General features: G+C 42.1%; 1 protein-coding gene across 2 annotated transcripts; it reads right to left on the bottom strand.

Annotated features, from left to right (window-relative positions):
• Positions 1–23: 23 nt before the first annotated feature.
• Positions 24–24,002, bottom strand: GDAP2 (ganglioside induced differentiation associated protein 2). 2 transcript variants are annotated; one of them, XM_058825297.1, is made up of 14 exons: positions 23,915–24,002; positions 22,220–22,466; positions 20,554–20,693; positions 16,485–16,638; positions 14,465–14,553; positions 12,452–12,528; positions 11,262–11,421; positions 9,651–9,801; positions 8,667–8,743; positions 7,944–8,020; positions 7,252–7,391; positions 6,587–6,641; positions 1,725–1,868; positions 24–795 (listed from the first exon to the last, which is right to left on the bottom strand). In XM_058825297.1, the coding sequence occupies exons 2-14, from the start codon at positions 22,393–22,395 to the stop codon at positions 748–750; spliced, it is 1,488 nt and encodes a 495-aa protein (XP_058681280.1). In that variant the 5' UTR covers positions 22,396–22,466; positions 23,915–24,002; the 3' UTR covers positions 24–747. The 2 variants fall into 2 exon arrangements, with proteins under 2 accessions (XP_058681280.1, XP_058681281.1); XM_058825298.1 differs by lacking the exon at positions 23,915–24,002 and adding an exon at positions 23,022–23,221.
• Between the last annotated feature and the right edge of the window lie 83 nt (positions 24,003–24,085).

The following is a 24,085-nucleotide window of genomic DNA, read 5'->3' on the forward strand; positions in this document are numbered from 1 at the left end:
AGTTAGAGAAAAGAAACCACAAATGCTTTTCAGTTTTATTCTTACTGGGAGGGTAGTGGCATCCTGACATGGTCCTTCACATCATCCAATGAAAACTGACAGGGACTTTTTCAAGGCTCCTAGCAGTTTGTGGGACTAAATCCTGGAGTAATGTTGGCTTGGCTGTAGTGCTCTGCCAGCCTGCAGACATGGCATTCCCAATTCCAGATAGTTTTGCTGGGTCAAGACTAAAGTAATCAGTACTAACAGAAAGGGAAAGTAATCAGATGTGAAACACAGACCACACGATGAGCGATGTGTCAGGCTGGTACTACACAATACTTGTACAGACCAGTCAGAAATGGGTATTACAAACAGAGCTGGAAAATAGTAATAGTTAAAAATATGATCAAGTGCTTTTGATGGATTTCCCAGAAAAGAGAAAGTCTCTTCAGAAAAGTAATGTAACAGCTTCAAAAAACAACAATAACAGCAGCAATATCAACAAAACAAACAAACAAATGCATCTAGTGATCTTTAAATCAGCTTTTCCATTGGATAAATATATTTGAAATAGTCGTACAGTTCACAGTGGCATAAAGTTCTCTGATTGCTTGAGTGCTTGAAAATATCTCATCAGTAAAAAAATACCAGAGCTGGGGGAGGAAAACCCTCTCTCTGAATTCTGTACATGGGTAAATGCACAGGTTTTGGCAGGCATCAGGTCACTGGATCCATGGGGAACTGGCAGCATCACAGGACTGCAGATCACAAGTCAGGGGATGGAGGATAAGAGGAATAGTAAGGCCCATTTTCCTGCAATGAGAACAGAACAAGCAGTTGAACAGAAGTCTTCTCCAATACACCTTGGTGCAGTGACAGTGCCACAGAGGCAGAAATAATTAGATATTAGGTTTTATTTTCCCTGGGTACTCTGAGTGCCACAAGTCACCCAGGAGAGGACTGTGCTGCTAAACAAGCAAACACAGGCCTTGCTTTTGCCTGTGTTTTAAGCATAAGCAGGAAGTGCAAGTTAAACTTTTGCCATTAAGCCAAAGCAGTGACACCAGGAAGCCACGGATGTTGGCACAACCAGTGACTAAGACACAGCTACTAATGCAGACACACAGCCCTGGCTACTCCTTTGGAGTTACACCACATAGTCTTGGGAAGGATTTTGCCAATGCAAGCCACATTCATGCCACCATTTGGTTAGAGACCTGAGGAGCAGAAGGGAAGAGGAAGAAAGTCCTACGGAAAGGCAGGACACTTTTCTACTGTTCCATTTTTCCCTGCTGTTTTTAGTTTTTTTTTTTACTTTTCCTGAATGCTTTGTTAGTATGTGGGGCAGGGAAGACAAAACACAGCTACCATTTCTTTTTCCAGCCAGTATAAGGTGTGCAGCAGCTAATACAAATTTTATCTTGTCCACAGGCTGTTAGTGTGTTATGTTACAGTTCTTGGCTGAAAAAGGGTAGGCTGCCTTTTATGCAAAAGGAGACTGCTCTAATGGGAAAGCAGCCTTCCTTCTTAGCCAAGCCCTCTGCCTGGGCTGATGTAGACAAAAAATTAAGAGAACCATTACTCACAGAACAACACAGACTCTCCAGAAACCTTCCCTCTTCCTTCTCCCCATTCTTAAGGTGTGGAAGTCAGTGCCCTTAAAGACTTGCAGAGCAGAATGGGAGCAGCACAAGAGCTGCTCTTAGGGCAGAGACTCATGGTGGCCACAGGCAGTCACTTACCCTGGCGTCGTACTCGAGCACGAAAGGGGGAAGGTCAATCTGTTCTGGGGGTATGGCTGTGAACAACTGCTGAAGGCTTTCCACATAGTGGAGTTTGTCCTTTAGCCCTGAGACTGTAAAGGTTGTGAAAAACCATGCTGAGACCTGAAAATAAAACCCAAAAAAAAGCAATTAACAAGGTGCTGCTTCAAAATCTTCAAGTTCAATGTAATACTCCACAGTGAATCAGGCTCGAGTTGAACTTGAAACACTAAAATCATTGCCATAACAGAAGATCAGGAAATATGCACCACCAACTGCTGGCAAGCAGTGTCTTGAGAACTTCAAGCTGGTGTTTTCTGACTCTACACTCACTCCTCCCCAAATGCCAGCTTAAGGTCCCTTTCTCCAGTCCTAGAGTGACAGCTATTCTGCTATTTTTCCTCAAAACCACATCATTATAGTGGCATGTTTTCACTCCAAGCTCAGCCAGTTGAGTCTGTCAGAAGCATTTTCAACCCTTTACATTCAAGTCTTCACTTGAAAGAAAGGCCAATTAGAGCAAGAGAAAGGGAGACTTTTGGCTTTTCAAAGATTGTACTGAAATCTCCCTCCTGCTTTGGGTTGTCTGAGTGAGCTTTTGTTTTACCACCTTTTTTATCAAAGCCTTAAACTCTACAAGAATAAGCCTATCAACTTATTCTACAAGATTTTACTCTAAATAGTCACACCTCTGTTTTGGGTACAAACAGGATAGGGAATTTTGTTTTTGAAGACCAGTAAGACATCAATCTAACCCTGCTTATTGAGTCCACAAGCTTTAGGTTTTCAATCCACCTTCTCTAAAATTAAGTACTGTATTACTTATTGTTTATTTCTTTTCTATTCTTTTCCTGGCAGACTGAAGGTAAAGAAAAAACCTGTTTTACAGGTCACAAATGCTCATAGTAGGGATCAATCACATGGTCCTGAGCAACCAGATCTTCCTGACTCTTCTTCAGCCAGAGGTCAGAGCAGATGACCTCCAGGGTCCTTTACAACCTTGACCATCCTGTCATTCTGTTTGATAATTTTGCTTTGACTGCAGGAAGTTAACAAAAAGAAGCAACGCTGCAAGAAAAGCCTTAAGGAAAGCAAGAGTTTAAAATAAACTCTAAGATTAAGTCAATAAAAATGATCTGTCTGAATACAATGTTAAAGAGAAAGTCAATTCCTAAAAACTGTCCTGGAATTACTGTGCTGTCTCCTCAAAACAGCTTATTTTAATGAGAAAGGAACAATGAAAAAGAGAAAAGGAGGTAAAGAATGTGACAGAACATTTGGAATAAATTAATTAGTTTAAGGGAAAAATTAGAGATTTATGTTAGCAGAAAGCAGGGAGACAGATTTTACTGGCATCCATTATTGTTCTAACAAGACCTCTTATGAGTGACACTAAGTGACAGTTTAATGAGTGAAGAATACCTTCTCAATCTTGCACCAAAGTAGCATGGATTTCAAGGTGTGTTATGAATGACACTCATTAAACATAATTGCTATGGATGTTTAATGCATAAAATCCTAATAGGGGATATTTTTGCAGCCATCACAAAAACTGCTGTTGGGAAAAGTGTTTTTTCTTTTTCCCCTCCTTCCTCTCACTATACAAGCCACTGCAGCTTGGCATTACTCAGGAGCACAGAGAGAAGGGAGAGGGGCAGAAATGTTTCTGGAGAATTTTTCTATTACCTCTATTCTTGATAATCACAGGTTATAGAAACAGTAACACAAGAGCAGCTCTATTTTCTTATTGGTAACAGGACATGGAACTTTAAATTAAATTAAACTTTTAATGCACTGAAAGTAGAGGAAGTTGTACCAGAGCAGCCAAAGAAAGTTAAAAATCTAGACATGTGCTGAGGTCTCCCTTCATTTTTCTTGTTCTGATATTCTGAATCCAAATAAAAGTCACTGTGCCAAGCTATAAAACCACAGTTAAATGTATGAGGTGTCTCCCACAAAAAACCAGCAACACAGATTAGCTGTGTCTCTAATCTCATAATTTGGGCATAACTCAAAGAGAAATTTACTAAAATCTGGGAAATTTTATTCCAGTTGGAAGGATCTTGTGTAGAGAAAACCTAAGTGATTTGCAGCAACCCTTCCACCGGCATCTGATCTCAAGAAACTGCTTTTAGGACCATTACAGAAAAACAAACCAAAAATTGCTCATGATAAATACAAAGAGTGTGATGATTATGAGTACCTAATTTGAGTCTTTGGGTATGTTTCAGCTGTGAAACATTCTTGATTCACAGCCAGTAATGAAAACAGAATTACTCTTTCAGATCCAGCAATTTATAGTTCAGTTCAGAATGCAAGCTCTGAAAAAGTTTATTTGGAGAGCTCTCAGAAGAGGGGAGCTGAGAGGATTCACATAAAAATGCCTCCAAAAGCCCTTTATTTATCTATCAGCAGCTTTATCAAAACCAAGTAGGAGGAATTTGGGATGCATGAGTACAAAGGAACTTGTGATGGCACTTCATGGGTGCCTTGATCTGAGGCCTGGCAGCAAAGCGCTCATGCAGCAAGAGCCACTCCAACCTACAAAACTGCTGACATTTATACTGTGATTTCATGACAAGCACAGATCCATTTCACAGATCACAAGAACACTCAGAGCATGAGGAAAGGCAGGAGCACTGTACAAAAATGTGTGCACAGTGGCTCACCCTGCTTCATTTACTCTGTGCTTTAGGACAACTGCTGAACCTTCCCTCCATGTATTCTGGACAGGCCATTACCCTCAGAACCACACAGTTTACAACAGGTTCACACCTAGAAACCAAACAAAGAATCATTGCTGGCACCATAAAGTACATGGAGAACTCTGCTGGTTTTCTAAGGACATGATTTTCCAGAAGACATGATGAAAAGCCTTTTGATCCCTTTTAGCCCATAAATCAGCAGAAGTGACTCTAACAGATGGCAGCCATCCACTGTGCCAGGATTCAGCGCTGCTGTGAAAGGGACAATTTATACCAGACATTTAAGATCTGTGTATGAGGGTGATGTGTTTGGGAAGTCACATGAATATACAAAACTTCCTCCTGAATTTGAGGCATGAGATATTTCCTACTACTTCTAGGAAAGGAAGGAAGGAAGTGAGTGATCCAAATAGGAAGATGAATGTGCCAAACATTTTGGAAGACATTTGAAGCTTTTGAGCTAGCAATCTTCAATGGGGACAAGAGTCCTGAAAGAGCCAAAAAAAAGGAGGGGAGAGAAAAATCATTCCCTCTTAGCAGCCATCTTCTTCACCATGCTTTCTGCTGCATATTCCCCATCGTGTTTCATAAGCTGATGGTCCATGCTACAGTCAGAAGCAATCCTGCTTGCCTTCCAGTTATAGAAAAGACTGTCAGAAAGACATGGATACACATTCTCTTTTGCCTCCAGCTGTGCTGCCAGAATAGGATACAAACCAATACTATTTCCAGCAAGTGAGAGAACTCTGTGTCTCTCACCCTCCCTGCTTCCCACCAACCATCTGTTTTGCCTACAGATCTGTTGAGTCCTACTGCAGTTTCCAAAGGGACAGACAAGATGGCAACAGACACCATGATGATGAGTTGTCATCCTCCAACAACAAGAAAAATATTTCTCAACTAAATAGAAAGGCATGGGAAGACAGAAGGGGGGGTGAAGTGCTGCTGAGAATCCAAAACACTAGCACTTCCTAGCTTCAGCTTTTCCACTCAACTCTGTGACCTTAGTAATGTTCTGTGCCAGCTCCTACATTTTTATGAGCATCAGAGCTGGAAGGTCTAATTCTAGGACACAGACCTCTGATCTTTATCCTGTGGGAGTAACAAATAACCTAACAGAAACTGGAACCTACACTGCTGGGATGCCTCAGTCTTATCTCCATAAAAACAAGGAAGCTCCAAGTCTCATGGTGTCCCAGCTGTGCACAGGCAAAAAAAAGGCTCTTTGGAAATTTAGCAGTCAAAGAAATTCTTGCTGAACATGTGCAAACAGATGTGTTTTTCCAGGCATATAATTTTCTCAATTTTGATTAATGTCAGCAAAAAGCAGAATAAACACAGAGGTTAATCTGATGTGAACATGGAGGATCAGATTTCCGTTTTAATTGGACAAACAAAAATTCTAGGAAGGGCTGCTGCTGCCACTTAGTTAACCTGAAGTACTCATACTGCTGCACTAGGAGTAGTGGATGTGAGGTCCAGAAGGGAACCAGCTCCATCTTCTGTTGCCCCACACAGATCCCAGCCAAGGTGGGATCAACTTAGTGCATGACAAGTTCAGATTTTTGGCTCCTGATGGATTAACAGGATTTTTTTCTGCACTTTATCAAAGGCATTCTTCCCATCTTTCTTTGCTGCTCTCCACTGTATCCCTGACTAATCTCACTGCTGCCTGAGACTGCTCTCTGCCCCTCCCAGGGCAGCTCTGAAGTGACACACAGGACACACGTGGTACCTCTTGTGGTGAAAGAAAAGGTGAAACAGCCAGGAGATGAACTACACAAAAAAGAATTCCCTGAGTGTTTGGTCATGGTTTGTGACCCTGCCAGCAGGAAAAATGACAAGATGTTTCCCTTTTGAAGAGACATGATTCAAAGCTTCCACCTCTCTCTGGTAAGAGCACACAAGAACCAGGGCACAGACAACGTGCACAGCACTGGGGTTCAGCTATCACAAAGGCTGGAAGACTGCAGCTAGATCAAAGATGGGATGAATTTCAAGTTCTAACAGTGGATCCAGAAGATACTGCCTAATTTTGGGAATCTTCTGTACATCTCCATGTTCTTCATGCTACAGGCTTAAGTGCTACTCCACCAACATGCAAGATACATTTTTCTTTTGGAAGATTTACCTTACCTTTGAACGAAATGTTGGGTGGACAAAATACAATGCCTTCAAGTTCCTCTTGTACCTGGTTTAGAGAAAGAAAAGAAATATTTAAAAGTGAATTCTAACTAAAGTCATCTACACAAAATAACTGTCAAAAGAGACCATTTCTCTTAAGTGCCTGTGATGTAATTTTATAAAGTTAGATCTAATGTAAGGGCAGACACCAGAAAGTAAATGTAAAGGGAAAAGAAAATTGTTTTTTAAAAAGCAGAATGGTTACTTTTCAGTTAAAGACATCACAGCCTTCAGTCTTTCAAGCAGGAAGTGAAAGAAAGTTAAGGACAAATTTTGACTGCCACTGTTACCCAAACCTCGCCTCTCACAACCAGCAACACACTTTAACAAGGCCAGGCTCCAAAAGCTCCAGTTCTGGGTTGTGACAGACAAAACAAGCAGAGTGCTTCCCTAGCAGCCCCAGAGGGAGACTGCAGAGGATAGAACTTCTGGTTAAAAAGATGGACTTGAGAAGGAAAGAAAACACCCCTTCCTTCTTCTTGCCTTTGTTAGTTATTTAGATCTTTGTCCCAGCCAAACTCTCTCAGAAATAAATGGGAAATCAGATACAGGGAATAACAAATATTTGCATAGCACAGAGGAAGACTGGAACATGTTCTTTTCCTATTGACACTCACTTGGCATCAACAACATCATAGAGTTTCTTCAGGAAGTTTGAGTCTAGTTGATTGTAATCATTTGTGAGTGTATGGAAGTACACCAAGACATATTCCTTCACTGCAATATGATCCATGACATGGATGAAATACAGAAGAGCCTGAGGCAGAAAGAAACAAAATTTATATTTGCAAAGAACTCTTTCACAGTTGCACTACATCTTAATATACTTCCCCTATTTCATCTAAAAATCAGGAATTATGAGGCTGGATGGCATTGCATTTCAGCTACAAAAGCAGGGCCAACATTCCAAGTCTTCAACCTGACTGTATGAACCTGGAAGTCTTTTGTCTATCTGACCTCACAGATGGAGATACATTCTTGCTGTTTCCCTGAAAAACTACATTTAACTCATTACGTTTCACTCTTCACATCTTGGCAGTTATAGAAGCATGGTAACTCTCCTCCTTCTTGAGAAGAAAAAGAAGACCATACTAGCCCTGTTTTTTCTAAAAATAGCCTCATTGAAATATGTCAGCCCAATGCACACATAGCTCTGTAAGGCATTTTCATCTGCCTATAAAAATACTTTCTAGTTAAAGTCCAACAAATGATGTATCTAGTATTAAAGCTGAATTACCCTTATAATCAGACGTTTCCATCCAAAACATTCATATGTAACCTACACAACTCTAGTTTTACAGAGCCTTACCTTTTCCATGTCTATCAATGTCACAGGGATATTCCTTCCAACCACCACCATCACAGTGCGGCCACAGTTATCTACACCTACAAAAGAAAGAAAGATGTCTCAGTTTCTCTCAGCCATGCCAGGTTTTGTAGCTGGGCCCTTTCGAACCACAGAGAAAGAGCCTCAGCTCAGAACTTTTGCACTGCATCTGGTTTCCAGCAGAGGAAATATGCTTAGTTACTGCTCTCACTATACCAGTACCTATTCTGATCAAAAACCCCATGTATCTGAGAAATTCAAGGACTGCAATTTTATGTTGCCTGTGTACTCTATATTTACCTAAATATCAAATAATAACACGGGTTTTCTTTTAAAACCCCCTTCATTTGCAATTCTACCACCAAAGCAAAATTCTCCCTAGAAACCAGGCTCTGAACTCCAATGCACAGATTCCCAGAGCATGCCTCATGGACCTCCTGCAGCTCACAGAGACTTGTCTAAGGCAAACAAAAGAATTGAAATTTGCAGCTACTGGGCAGAAGGTATCAACACAACCTTGGTATTTACACAAAGATAGAGGTAAGCTCTGGATTTTCATGAGGCCTAAGAGATAGCCAGAGTGCTGAACAGATTCTCTCCAGAAACACAGCTATGCTTCCAGCATGACCTATTGTATAGGCAAGTATAAAGAAAATATTTTTACTTTAAGCCAACATAGGTCAGTCATCAGTACCCCAAACTTACCTGTCTGGTACAAAGCTTTAAGAGAAGCAATGTCAGAGAGGTCTTCAGCTCTTGCCTGACACAGCCAGCGATTGTAACTAGAAAGCCAAAAACATCTGGTCAGATCTAATCCCCCTTTGGATTAGCAGTATAAGCCTGAAGAGGTATATGGGAAGGGAAGGACAAACAAGCTTTTTCTGACTGAGCCCTCTGTTGCTGTTTTCTGACCTATGGAACAACTATCAAGTTTTTAAAGAAAGAAGTGTTAAAGAATATAATTTAGTGTCTTAGTTGCATACCTAATGATTTTCACTTGGGCAATTAATACATATATTAATATATATCAACTAGTAACTGTAGAGGCATTGCATTTGGGCTGAAAATATCTCAGAGGTTTTTTCATTTAAATATGTCAGTATTTAAAAGACAGGGAAAAAAGGAAAATTTCCTTTAGAAGCCTAGATGTTGAACAACTATGCAGCAACCAGTTTCATGAACAACTTAGTGCCTCATCTGACAAAACAAGCCAACACCGAGCCCTGAGAGGTGTCCAGCATGGAATTATCTTCTAGAGAAGTGATCATGCACATTAGGGTTACCAGGGCAGGGAGGGGGAGAAAGCCTGAGCCTTCTTTTATTTATCAAATGGAAAGAAAAGTGTTTTGCTATCTGCGCAGAGCCTCAGAACAAGTGGGCAGTATCAAAAGCAGATGATCCCACTACTAAAAGTGGTGACAAAACAGTGACATCTTGTGGCAAACAGGTAAGGCAGCTGGCTGGATGCATTGGGTGTGCTAAAGGGTTCATCACAAGCTTCCCTCTTTTTCCTACTGCCCCGTCCCTTCTCCCTTCAGGCCAAAGAGGCTACTACATCAATCCAGGGTGACACCAGGCTTTACCTGTATTTGCTTGCTGGAAGATGAGGCTTTGCAGATAACAAAGCTATCATTCATAAGAGTTGGTCCTAACTAACACAAATATTCACATGAACAAGCAAATTCTCACTTCCTCTGGTGCTGTTTCTGCAGTGCTGCCTCTGACAACTGTCCCTGAAGGATGAGGCGCCTCTGTTTATCAACGTCCCCCTCCATGCGGGCAAAAGCATGGGACCCAATGAAAGACAGATCTGCCTCCAGACCCTCTTCATCTGAAGCATCTGCAGTAGAAACAAAGATGGCATCAAAGGTTTGGGCTGTGCACAGGACAGCAATGCTGCTGATGAATTGGTACATGTCCCAGTGAAACAACACAGTCGTGCTACAGACTAACACAAAGCCCCTGAGGTACCTGATGTGGCTCTGACACCTCACCAGTACCACTGGCAGATCACAGCAGTGATTGAGAACCATTCCCTTAAAGTGCTGGTTTGCCTGGAAACTAACTGGGAAGTCTAGAATCAGTGATAACAAAGGGTTTACTTTCCCAAAAAACAAGTTCTGGAGAGAGTGCTTCAGCTTTACTTGAGCTTTACAATCATCCTACTTCTCAAAAAGGGAAAAATTAGTGCCCAGAGGCACAGATGCTGCAGCTTTATTAAATTTAGAAGCTGTAATGTAGAAAGGGCCCATTTCTTGTATCACTGACACTTCCTGAACAAATGCTGTAGGGATCTGAGTGTAGCTATTTTTATAGTATTGTTTACAACACAATTGGGTGATGAAATAGAAGAGCACAGGCTCAATTCCTGGTGACAATACCAGAATGCTCCACTGAATTGATGTCACCCAGGCATGTTGCTAAGACTTCTAGCATTGTCTCTCTGGGCAATCTAGACAGGAACTGAGTTTCCCCTTTTAGCATTACATGCTATAGCAGCAATGGAACAAGAGAGCAGGACTCCACTATACAACTATGCAAATCCAGTAATTTCACAAATGATTAGCTAGTGGTTGAATACCTCACACTGATCAGCCACAGCAGCAAATATCAAATATTCAGCCTTATCCCAACTGGCTATACAAAAGCAGAAAATTGAAATTAATTCCCAGTTATCTGCTTTGGATGGTTTAAGGCTGTGAAACTTGCACATCACTGCTCAACAAGCAAGGCAGAATGTGTCTGCTCTGTCAGTTAATATATTAAATTGTTCTGCTACATGTATCTCACCTCCACCCTGACATCTAGGCAAGCTCTTTACAAACAGACTTTCAATGAACTTTGATAGCCACCTCCAAACACTGTTCTTTGGGTTCCTCTAGTTATTTTATATGTTTTTGGGAGTTTCTGCTAGTTTTTATTGCCCATTTACTAGTTGGATGCACTATATCCTGGCAGTATCAATACAATCCAAGACAGACCATTAACCATAATACCTTTTTCAGTTAGGGGCTGCACAAGATTCTGCAAGAACACCTTCAAAGATCCTAATCTTTGGGAAAAAATTTACAAAGGGAACAAACTACCCACCTCTTCCACCAAGAAAGGAAAAGACAGAACAGCTCTACTGCAGTTACTGCTGGGGAACACAAGAAGCCAACAAGGCAGCTTGAGAACTGGAATCACTGTAACCTGACTTAGGTGAATAGAGGTAGGAAAACATTTCTCTCCTTCCTTTTCTGTTTTGCCCACTGACTTTCCCAGACAGACAGTTATTCCCAAGTCCAGCTCCACACTCACCATCTGGAACACCTGGCTTTTCAGTGATCCTGATCTGCCTCTCCGGTACTACTGGCTCCCCTTCTGCATTGCCAATGTCTGCAGGGAGGTAAGGCAGGGACTGCACCTCTTCTTCCAATGATCTCGGAAAGTAAAGAGGCAGCAACTTCTGGTAAGTGGCCTACAAATAACAAAAAACCATGAAGGATCTATCACACATCCGTGCTCTTCACTTAAACAGTGTCTGCCTTTGTAGCAGGGAACTTGTCAGCAGCTTGGAGGCAAAGCACTGCCTCCTTCAATGGCTAATTTGGGCTGGGAGTACTTTATCAGGTAATCCTGATAAAGGTTAACTTTTTGGGTTTTTTTGCCACACTGGCAAATGACTTTGAGAGGACTTTGCTAAAACCTGCACAAATTCAGGTAGATTGCAGATACTTTAGCTTTGTAATGAAGTTAAAATATGCAAGGACAACAGATTTGAGCAAATGTTGCTTCTGTTAAAATGCACCACTACATAGACCACCTTTAGTGATCTGCCTGGGAGAAAAGAAAAAGCACCAGCCAAACAAGAAAATCCCTCCCCACGTAAAGTAAAATAGTGAAAATCTCTGTATTATTCATGGGTTCTCTCCAACTGATCAGCAGTTTTATGACCCCCAACAAATTAGTTATTTTCCTTATCCATATGCCATAGAACCTGAGCAGCATGGGTGTTCTGAACAGGAACAAGTCTGATGTACAAGGAAAGTCAATATTCAGACTGCCTGCATCTCTCAGAACACAGATCATTAAATGTCAAGTTTGCTATTCCAACAAGTCAGCAAGCTGCATTTCAGATGTTTGTAGGTGATCTGTAGGGAAGCTGAAATGGCCCTCTTCAAGCAGATCTTTGTGTAAGGAGGAAACTTTGTGTGAGGAACTTCCTTTCTGGCTAACAGATAACATACAGTACAACTGCATGCTATCACCTCCCCTACTGCTCCCTGTCCACAGCTCAGCAACACAGAAGCACAAAGATGCTCAAGAGTCCATAGTGACTGCTAAGAGCATGAACAGTTCTGGAAAAGAAGCTACGCTAAGAAGGAGGCAGAAGGATGCTGCAAGACCAAAAGTCTATGTGATCTGAAGGGGAAATCCAAATCCAGCTTTACTGCTGCAGAGAAGATCAATCACGCCCAAGAATTTTGGTGGAATGAATGCCAAGATACCTCTTCAAGCTCAGAGACAGCAAACACCACCTTCTCCAGTGTCTCTCCATGAACCTCCAGAAACCTCCTAACTGTGCCTGCAAGGAAGCAGATTAAAGGTAGTTAGCAAAACAGAAGGAGAAATCTACAGCTACACAGCGGTACAAGTGAACACACAGCTACAAGTGAAGAACTCAGAGTGCAGAAGAGAGATACATCTCTCCTCATACTAAATAGCTCCATAGGCTGTAGGCAAGGGTGGATTAAGAGGTGGTTTAACACACCAAATAGGTTGCTGGGCATATTGCAAGTTCCATCTCCACTCTATTTTGATGCTGACTTTAGAGAGAGATGGAGACAAAGATGGAGAATAAATCTCTCTAATTTTAGCTTACTAGGATTCCTTAGACTGTGAAATGTGATCAATAGCCCTGAAAAATCAAGCCAAATCAATCCTTAAGAGAGTCCTGTGTAAACTGCTAAAACCAGGCATTCTTAAAACAAGGCAGTGTGCCTGAAGTTATCAGCAAAGCAATATAAGGAAGCTACAGCAGAAGCTGGTTCAAGGCAGGGTCAGCAACACAAAATCTCTGGGGTCAGCTGTGCCAAAGAGGCATAAAAAAATTTTATTTGTAAATCATGAGAAAAGCGTCCAAACAAATTTGTTGGTATGAGAGTATTTTATCAATTATCACACAGACTTACAGAGACAACAGAAGATAGCAATAAAAGAAGTTATCTATAGAGAATGTTTTTTTGGGAGTTCAAGAAACAGCAGAGAGGAAAAAAGGAGCTATTTTCAAATACTTCCTGTGTACTACTGTACATAAATTCCTCTGTAATCGTGTTGACTTGTGATATTACTTTACACAACAAATGCAGTTGTGTAGTTTCACAGCAAACAGTTCTGCATGCATCTGAACATGTGAAAAAGCCAGAAGAGATGGGGGAAAATAGGAACCAGTATATACAAGAATATATAATATTCTTGTTTGAGCACTTTTCTATACTTGATTTTCAGCCTAGGATGTTTTCTGATTTGTTTTCAGTGATCTTCATTTTTCCCTTAATATAGTTTCCTCTCGAATGCAAGGCAATTTGAAAAGTTTTAGCAATGCTTCTTAGTAAGAATTTCCATAAAACAAATAACAAGCATAAGAACCATTTCCCCTTGTTTATTCTGAACTGGCATATTTGATGGTTCTTATTCTGGGGACAGTGAACAGCTGATTCTTTTCACCATTCCCATGCCACTCACAAGTTTACAGACATTTATCACACTCCCCCTCAAGTCAGGTATATTCCAGTCCGAAAAAGTCTTGAGCTCATTTCACTATTTCTTGCTTTTTTCTATTCTTGTTGACCTCCTAAACTTTTCTGTCTACTGTATTATTTCTGACTCTGCAGCTTTAAAGGGTGAACAAAGCACTGATTGATTGCAAAACATTCTTAATTTTGTTGTGTCTTACTCAGCTTGCTGTTTTGAGCTCCTCTGAGCTGTTGTTTTCATGGAAGTATTATCATCTCAATGTTTTGCTGCCTATAATCAGCCCATCATTTTGCATGTGAAGGCAGAAGCCTGTAGGAGTGGGTCAGTGGGGGAAGGATATCACTTTACATTTGGATGTGCTGATGACACTAAAACAGCACATGAAATTCACTGTTGCTCTAATCTGCCTACAAGTATTCAACAGTAAGGCCTCATCTTGGCTCTTCTGAACAAACTTTTATTACCAGCAAACTCTGTTGCCTCATGTTTAGCAGCTTTTCCAGGTTATAAATTAATACACTGAAAAATACAAGTTCTAGAACAGATTCCCATGGATCTTTACTGATGAAATCCCAGGAATCTTTACTGAGAGAAAGGATAATTTTTTATCTTCCATTTTCTGATCAACCATGGAATGCCTTGCCTTTTTACAGGCTCTAATGAACCACAGACCCCTAAAAAAAGGTTTCCCCATTTCAAGAGCAATCTGTCAGAGGTAAGTGACCTGCTGCCACCCAGTCTGTGCTGTTTTCCAACACACTTACGCAGTGCTATGTGGGTTGCATCCTCCAAGGGGTAGCATCTTTTCAGAGTATTAATGACACAAAATCCTACGGAGCACATTGCCTGTTCCCTGGAATCCAGAAAAAGAGAAACAAATGAATAGACAGCCAGCTGCAAACAGAAGTCTCTCAGGGCAGTAGGGAGCACCATTAATTTCTTTTCTGGCTCTAAACAGCAGTAATCCTCTTTCAGGTTTTTGCAGGAGGATTCTTCCCTGGCAAGATGCACACACCCTCATTAAACAGAGATGGAAAGAACCATTAATTATTCCCCACTGGTTCCTCTGGTGCTTGTTTTCAGATTTCTCCTTCTACCTCAGCTATGCTGTTCCTACAGTTCCTCATATCCTGAATTAAGTTCTTCCCTCCAACTCCCTGCAATCCTTGCTCAAAATACTTTTGTTCCTGTTTAGGACTGACAGTAAGGAGAAGGAGGGAAAAAGAAGGTGCTCTTCAATACATACACACTCCTGTTTCTTCACCTGACCAATGATTTTGTTTTGTTAGAGGTCTGGACACAGGCCAATGTGGCTTACTCCACCTTAAGTATGATTAGACAACCACCAGAATGGCATGACACACACTTTAGAACCAGTAAGATGATTCCAGCACTGAGCCATATTTTCAAAAGAGTAAAGCAGAGCTGTTGCAAAGAGTAATCAAAGGAGTTTGAGCAAGGTCAAAGATGGTAGACAATTTCACAAGCATCAAAAGTTACTCTGGAAAACAGATTGACTGAAAGACACAGCATGCAGAAGTATAAGAATTTTAACATAGTTTTTAACATGTTTCAATCCAGGCCTGAATTTGCTAGTAACTTCTGAGGCAGAACAGAACTGGCACACGCTAAAAATCATAGCTGTAATCTTGAGTTTGAAACAGTTACTATTGGGTCACAGACATATTTTATGAAAAATCCTTTCATTAGGATCTTTTCTCCTGAGAAGCTGAGAGGCTCAGGAACAAAATGTAAACAATAATTATCTGCTGCTGTGGAATGCAACAGGTGCATCTTTGATTGGTCTCATGTGGTTGTTTCTAATTAATGGCAAATCACAGTCCAGCTGTCTCAGACTCTCTGGTCAGTCACAAGATTTTACTACCTTTCTTTTCTTTTCTATTCCTTGCTAGCCTTCTGATTAAATCCTTTCTTCTATTCTTTTAGTTTAATTTTAATATATCATTTTCTTTTAATATAATATCTAACATAAAATAATAAATCAGCCTTCCTAAACATGGAGTCAGATCCTTGTCTCTTCCCTCATCTTGGGACCCCTGTGAACACCACCACACCTATTGCACTGCAACACAAAGTCAAACCTTGGAACAATTGATCTTCCCAACCCTAAAAAATGGTTAGGTATGCTTTCTGACACTGCTCTTGTTCAGGTGTATTTTGTGACTGCTACCACTACAGCAGCTATCATGGGAGAAGAACAGAACACAGAAAAATAGGAAGAAAACCCCTCTGAGTTAAGAGGAAGTAGAAATTACCACAGACGGAAGGGGAAAAAACTACAAACCTAGCTGCTGCAACTGTAGATTTAAAAGTAACCTTATAACCTAACTCAGAATTTTAGCTGTCTGTTGCACAAGGGCAGAGAAGCCAAACACACAGACACAGCAGTCAGACCTGCCTGTAGGTATGTCCCCATGGCTGCAGACACACATGGAGTTGCTGCTGGAGCAAGCTCCAGCACCGAACGCAAAGCAATTATTAATGTTTCTCCTTTGAAGAATGGAATGCTGCACAGATCCAGCTACCCCATTTCAGGACTTGAACCAGCTCAGATCTCTCTGTGCATTTTCCCTACACCACAGCAGAGATAACCAAAGGCACGAAGCACACGGTGAAGCCACTCCTGTTTTCATGTCCTTAACCAGACCCAGCAAACACGAGAAGACGCTCTCAGAGGTGAGATCTTTGTGCAGAGCCGGGTTTCCAGGCTGTGTGTCCCAGCTGGAGCCCGGTGTGGGCTGTGCAGTGCAGTGCAGTGCTTACTTGGCGAGCTGCAGGACGTTGCGGTAGCAGCTGTACAGGGAGCTCTCGGCCGCCGTGCGGTACCGGCTCTTGTACTTGGGGCCCACCGTGTGGATGATGAAACGCGCTGCCAGGTTAAACCCCTTCGTCAGCTTGGCCTCGCCTGTCCTGCAGCCTGCCACCAACAGAACAGCACGGTGAGTGCACATGCCACGGCAAGAAAGGCACAAGTGTTCCAGCCCTTGTCTTCCTCCAGTCAGACAACTCCACTACATACATAGAAGTCAGTGTTCTAGACATCAAATATTAAGGGTAACATCCGAACTCATACCAGCTGCTTAGCACCTAGTCAGGCTGAGGAAGTGAGAACTGTGCTTGTTCCTCTCAATTTTAAAATTTAAATTTAAAATTTTAAATTTAAATTCCTCTCAATTTTAAATTCCTCTCAATTTTAAATTCCTCTCAATTTTAAATTTTAAAACTATGTGTATAAGGACTAATGAGATACTGCTACAAATTATGTCTTAATTGCAGTGCTTACTTCACTACTTACAGAGCAAAGGAAGAAATGATTTAGTAATGTGCAGAGAACAGATGCACAAGTATACCATACAGCAATAAAATTGGTTTGAGGAGACTGATTTGTGGATAAAGTGACCACAAGTCTTCTTAATCAAATAAACCAGTTGTTGGCAAAGCTATTAAAACTGAATAGATAATACATTTGTTTAATTTATGCTCTCAGAATGAGGTAGCTTGCTTTGTTTAACATGTTTCTTCATGTCCATAAGGCAGACATATGATCCTCATGTAGCTCAAACTCTCTGGACAGACCAGTTGTCTAGTCTCAAGGAAAGGAAGTTCAAGCAATCCATGTAATTGTTCCATTAACAGCACCCTCCAGTTACATAGTCTAGGAACAGATTCTGTGTTTGAACTCTGGTTTTCCTTCAGCACATAGAAGAAAAGTCTGCTAAACTTCCCCTTCTTCACCTAAATCTAGTACACTCCAGGTCTGGACAGCTAAAAAAGTACTTCTAGCCTCTCTCTTTCCCTACCCTCGAAGACAAGTGTTTTCCAACCTGCTTCCTTCTGCTTGTACTGCTGCACTCCAGATTTCTGATCTCACTGAAAACCAGCATTTTCATTGGATTAGCTCTCATCCTGATTGCCTTTTAGGTTGCTGGTGGCCACAACATGGAATGAGCCAGAAGAAGAGCTGCAGGCAGTGTTCAGGCAGCAGTGCTGCAGCAGCTTGGCTTAAGCTGCCCACTGAACAGGTTAATGTTCATCTCTCCCACTCCACTCTTTCCTCAGAGTGCTCAGGCAAGCTAGCAACATGCATGAAAACATATTTTATGGGAAGAGACACTCCAGGTTGAGAATCTTCCTCATCCAAAACTTCAAGAGTATCTTTTTAATAGTAACCATACTGCTGCCTTGAAGCCAGCATCCTGTAACATTTTTGATCCAACAAATCACATCATTAGCTTCTACAGACCTCCACTGTGCTTCTTCTGGGTTAATCAGAAGGAAGAAAACACCATACTAAAACTAAGCATACTCTTCTGAATTCCTGCACAGCCTCTAAGACAGCTCAAGAGACCAATTAAATAAGCACAACATGGAAAAAGGAAAGCCAAACCCAAAACAATGTATCAGATATCAAGTTACTTTTCTTCCTCTGCAGTCCCCTCACAACCAGCAAGGAGCAAGCAAAGGCCTGTAGGAAAAACTTGTGAAAAAACGATGACGCAAGTTTGACTGAGGAATACTTGTGAATTCAATAGGGAAACCAATAAATTCAGGGAAGCAGATGTTGCATTGGTATACTTTAGCTATACTCAGATCACACTTCATACTTCCCAAAGCATTCTGCCTGGAGACGTCTATACAACTTATAAAACTAAAATGAGCAGTAGATATTACTCTTATTTTAAGTTACAAGATGAGGGGAGCTGCACAAGTCAAGGTCTGTGGCAAAACTGGGAACAAAGTCAAGATCCTATTTTTTATCTGATAAGATTTCAGCTTTTAGAATAGCTTTCTCAAGTTTAAAATGGAAAGTCTCAATTGTCTACATCATGTGTATGGCAGAGAAAAAGCATCACCAGAGCTCTAAGTGCCACAAAAGGTCTTTATTAGACTGCAACATGTATTTGTTGATAAGCCAGCTTCTATCAATAGCACTTCATCTGCAAGCCTGCCCCTGGCTGTAGTATTTCTGCATTAACCAAAACTCATGCTGCTCCCAGGAACATACAAGTTAGCTGAGCCTTAAAGAAGGCACAGGCCTTTGAAGAGTCAGCATGTCACATGTTTTCAGGTCATGATTTTTCTTGGAATCTATGAAATGTCCAAGCAGCAGGAATAAAGCAGGAGAGACCTAACTGAAAACGTATTTTACGGCTTCAGAACATACACCATGCATTTTCCCTTTTTCAGCACATTCTCCAATGAAAAAATGTCAAGGCTAAGTGGGAAAGAGGGCAAAAAAGGAAGCAGAGATGACAAATGAATCCTAAACTGATTTTTTAACTAAGCTCTCCCTCCACTTCTGCTACTGTGACAAACACACCATGGGTGCTTAAATGCCAAATCTGTAACCCAGCCTCTCTTTCCTCCCCCACACAACATGTCAGTAGGCTGTCACAGAAGAACTGATTTCCATAAAGCTCTTGGCACAAGATTAAAAGAGAAGTGTCTTCATAGGGAGTTGTGAACCTGCAGAATGTATTACAGGGAGAAGACACAGTGTTTTCACTGTGGTAGAAGATGCAAAACTATGCATAACTCAGCAGGGTAAAAGGGAATTTAAGAAGCTGAGCACAACAGCTCCCTACAGAGCTGACAGATCTCAGACTTCAGGACTCCTTGAAATGCAGGCCCTCTCTTCCCACCTCTCAGTCCACACAAGAAACCCAAGTGTATTTTAGAAGAGTTTTGCATATAATGTGGGGTCTCTAACTATTCCAGAGCGCCTATGGTATTTTAATTTTCACCCACAGCACACACTGAACTTTTGCTCCATTATAAAATGGCTACTCTTCCTCCTGTTTAATTTCTAGGTTACTCAAAAAAAGCAAGCAAAGGATGATTTTATAGAAACAGGACTTCTATTCAATTGCAATTTAAGCTACTGAGAGTTTATATTAGAAATATGGCTCTTCTATATCCATTTTGTTACTATGTAGGGAGACCAAGCTGTTATCCAGAGTGAGCAGTACCACACAGAGACCTCAAAATTCAGTTCAGTACCATAGTTCCTACAGATGTGAATTTTTATCTGTAAACCATATCTGTAAACCAAACTTCTGTGTGACCTTGGATAACTATAAACTTTTGTTTGTCACACACAAAATAAGGAAACTCTTATTCCCAGTGCCTGTAACATGAAAAAAAAGGCTGAGTATTCATCTCCCATTATCAGCAATAAACTCTGTTAATAAAGACGCTAGGAAAACCTCATCAATCTCTAGAACAGCCTTTCATTAAGGCTGCTCCTGTAGCTTTCCAATAAAGTCTTTTGTTGTACACAAGAGACAAATGAACCGACCAACTTAAGAAGTCACAAAGACTTTATTTAGACATGCAGTGTTTTATCAATCCATCTATTATTATTATATCTTTCTGAAAGACTGTGTGTATATTAATATCCTGAAAGAAAGAGGATACACAAAGTGCATGACATAATCCACTTAATTTCTTCAATGGTGAACTTCAGTTTCTGTCTTTCATTATGTATGTACACTGAACAGGATAAAATCTCAAGATGTGCAAGACTGCTCCCTTGAGCAAAACCTCTGATAAGCTAACTGCTCAAAGTGGCTTCAGATAGCAATGGGAATTGCTGTATCACAAAGTAAGGGCTCATAAAATCAAATATCTGCCACAGACTTTCAATTATCTGTAATGTGAGCAGCAAAAAGAGACTGGACTGGCAGGTGTTTCCCCCATTTTCTTCATGTTAATATCAGCTGTTGGGGGCTGGGAAAAGCTCTACCTTTTTTGTTTGTGCCCCAATCCTAATGTTCTGCACTATGCAAGGACAGGAGATTTCAACAAGATAAAAATGTCTCTGGCCACTTACCTTTGAGCTTCTGGAGCTCATCCTTCAGGTCAGGCCCAGCATGCATGAATATACTTTCAGACACCGGGTTCTTATCCGTGAGAGTCTCATTGCTGGTGTTTACGATGGCCGTGCAGTTCAGTAACGCCACATCTCCTTTCCTGAGGAAACAGTTCATTGCAGCCTGAATGTACAACTGAGCAGGATATTCTCAAATCAGTGCTGACAAGCAAGAAATGCCAAGTTGCAGGGAAGGCATTAACAGGACTCCAGTGCCCACACAGCACAGAGCACCCCGACGTGCCCACCAAGCCGAATCATCTCTGGCCTCTCCCTGATGGAGACAGACTGCACGCAAAACTCAGCCCCTAAAGAGTCCCAGCCCCAGCAGTAACTGAGGATGTTTGTAAAAAAGGCAGTGTTGTAGCTGTATGTAGGGCAGCTCAGGCAGCAAACATGCAAAGCAGCTTGTTAAACTGATGGCATGCAACACTTCCAAAAACCCACATACTTTCTCTTGGGGATAAGAGGACGATCCTTGTGTTATATTATTTTCAAAACTTAAACAACTTTTTCAATGCACTTCTTTTTTTTTTTTGCAGACAGACTATCCAGGGCACCTTACAACTGCTGTTCCTCAGACCACTGTGGGTCTAGAGCGAGGCTGCAGCTGGACAAGTTCTCTTCTTTTTGCTCCCAAATTGTGAACCCTCAAGTTCATCATGTTCATTCTGCTGTCCAAAGATCAGACATGCAGAAGATAAACAAGTCACAGATGCATAAGAGACAATGGAGTAGCAGAACTTTGACCTGCTTTTTGTCACAGCAGCAGCCATCCGGGATTTTGGGATCAAAGAGCGTAGGAAGGGAAATAAAGATTCCCACGCACAGGGAGCAACTAAACTAACAGTTGAAACTGCACACATTAGCCCAAGCCATAAGAGATGTTTAGCCTTTTATTCCTCTCTTTCTTTATTTAATTGAGTTCAGGAAATGCATGAAGAGTCCCATTTCCTGCATATATTAACCAGAGAGAGGTTCAGGCTGATCCCTGAATCTGCATCCCTGAGAAATCCTTCTCCCTTCACACTGATTAAGTTAAGAGTTATTTACCTAAAGAGAAGCCTCAAGTATCTGAGTTACAGGAAAGAAACACTGGTGGAGTAAGTACAGCATACTGTACTTACTTTATCAACAGATTTTGGAAGAAAGTCACGGAGATGAAACACACAATGGAGGAAGGAGGGGTAGGAAGAGCCAAAAGCAAGCCACGAGAATCACAGCAAAGAAAGAAATACTGATTTAAAACAGAAATGTGAAATCAGAATAACACTAGCAAATACAGAAAAAAAGGTATTAAACAGCAAACATATTTTTTTTTAATAAAAACCTCATATCCAAGTGCTCAACTAGATTTTGATACTAAGCACACTGTATCACAGTAGGAAGTACAGCTCCAGTCTGCTGCATCAAGGACTGCCTATGAGCACAACCTATGGTGGAGCAAAATCCCACACTTTAAAAGTTACTGTGAACAAAAATATTATGTTATTCTCAGATCTGTAATGTTTGATTCAAGAAAAGAGGATTCAGAAGTTTTATTCTACAGCAGTGATCATTACATGAAGATATGGATGCAGTAAATGGAGAAGTGATGACTGACACATGAGAGCCACATCGAACTTACCACAAGATTATTTTTTCATTGATGTCTTTCCTGTATGGAAAAGGTGATCTAACATCAACTTGAGCTTTTTCAACAGGACTTTGGTGACAATCCAGCTTCTTGGCCTCATAGGCATCACTCCAGCCTGGCAGACTATCAACATCCACAAACTGGGAAGGAGCACCCAAGGGATCCATGGAATGGAAACAGCAACTCCCTTCCTCTGCTAACTTGTCACACTCCAATTTTCACTGGAGTCTTCCAGGTGCTTTAACGAAAAAAAAAAAAATCAAACCAGGTCACCAGCTGTTCAGTAATTGTCCCATAGAGACCTTTCACAAGACTGCAATGCAATAACAGCAGCAGACAAAAGAAAAACAGATTTCCCACTCAAACACTCCCTCTTTTGTTACCTGCATGCAATAAGGCCATGCAGATACTCACAGTGAGACAAACCTCTTCCAACGATTCAAGGTGAAAACACCTTCTCTACTATATTGATCAAACTGACTTGTGATCTTGCATTTTGGAAACTGCAAGGACAAATTTCCAAGTGCGAAGAGGAACTCAGTCTTTCTGAAAAGTGTTATTTCTTTATCTAGACTAAAAGCAAATTTGTAGCAGAGAATGTATAACCGATCCTTTCAGAGATACTGGTAAACACTTATGTAAAAAAGAAAAAAGACAGAGTTCTCAAACCACAATGCCCCTAACCCTTCAAAACCCCAACCCTTACAAACAAACAAACAAAATCCCTCCCTCTCCCCGAATAATTCAGCCCTTGCAGTTCAGTGAATTCTGAGCTGCTACACACAAGACTTACTGTCACACAGCTCTTACAGCCACGCACTCAGGCACAATTTTAAGACGGAACTCCACCACCTGACTGATGCTGAGATGACACCTGAGATGAAGGCTCAAACGTGCCAGCACTCACTTTTCAGCTGCCAGCAGGTAACGCTTTGGCTCCTACATTCCCGTAGTGACTACTGAGCCGCACTAGTGAATCAAACTAGCGCAAACATACCCACGTAAGAAACTTCAGCCTGCCACATATACACCCACTATTTAACTCCTTTTACAGGTTCGTAATTGATAATAATTTAAAAACGATCGCGCCCACAAGGAGTAATTGTGAAACGCGACTTACTAAGTACATTCATTAGCCCGGGGAAAACAACACAACACAACACCCAAGTATCCAAGCTCACATTGAGGGCTAATATAGGCTGACACGAGGACAGAGACAGCCGTAAGAGCATCTAAGTATAATTTCCGCTGGGAGAAAAGGCAAGGAGAGAGAAAGGGAAGGCAAGCGCGGCTACGCTGGCCCCAGCCGGGAGCTCATCTACATCAACATCTTCCCACTGCCGAACAGGCAGCCCCAGGGGTCCGGCTATGGCAGCAGAGGGAGGCGAAGCGGGGCGCGCACATCTCCCGGGTGTCTCCCCTGCGACCGCTGCCGGGCCCTCCCAGGGCGGAGGCGGCCCCGAGGGATTGTCGGGCTCGGAGCGGGGCGCAGAGCGCTGCGAGCGGGGGCCGCGGCCCCAGTGCCCGGGACGCAGTGCCGTGCCCGTACCGGGAGGAGAGCCTGCCTCTCCCGCCCCACGGCAGGCAGCCGGGATTCCGGCACCGCGCTCCGCCCGCCATCCACCGCCCCCGCCCGGCTCCCGCCCAGCGCAGGCCGGGCTGTGCCCGGCACCGCAGCGCACTCACGGGCACAGCCGCAGAGCCGCCGCCAGCCCCGCCCGGACAGACGGTCCCGGTCGGCGCCGGTCTGGCGACATCACCCAGGGCAGCTCCGCGTCCGCCGCGCTTCCGCTTCCCTTCCCGGGCGGGGCTCGGGGCCGCGCTCGCAGCCGCGCCCGCTCTGACGCACTTCCAGCG

Source organism: Ammospiza caudacuta, chromosome 2, assembly GCF_027887145.1.
Source record: "Ammospiza caudacuta isolate bAmmCau1 chromosome 2, bAmmCau1.pri, whole genome shotgun sequence".
Classification (NCBI taxonomy): Eukaryota; Metazoa; Chordata; class Aves; order Passeriformes; family Passerellidae; genus Ammospiza; species Ammospiza caudacuta.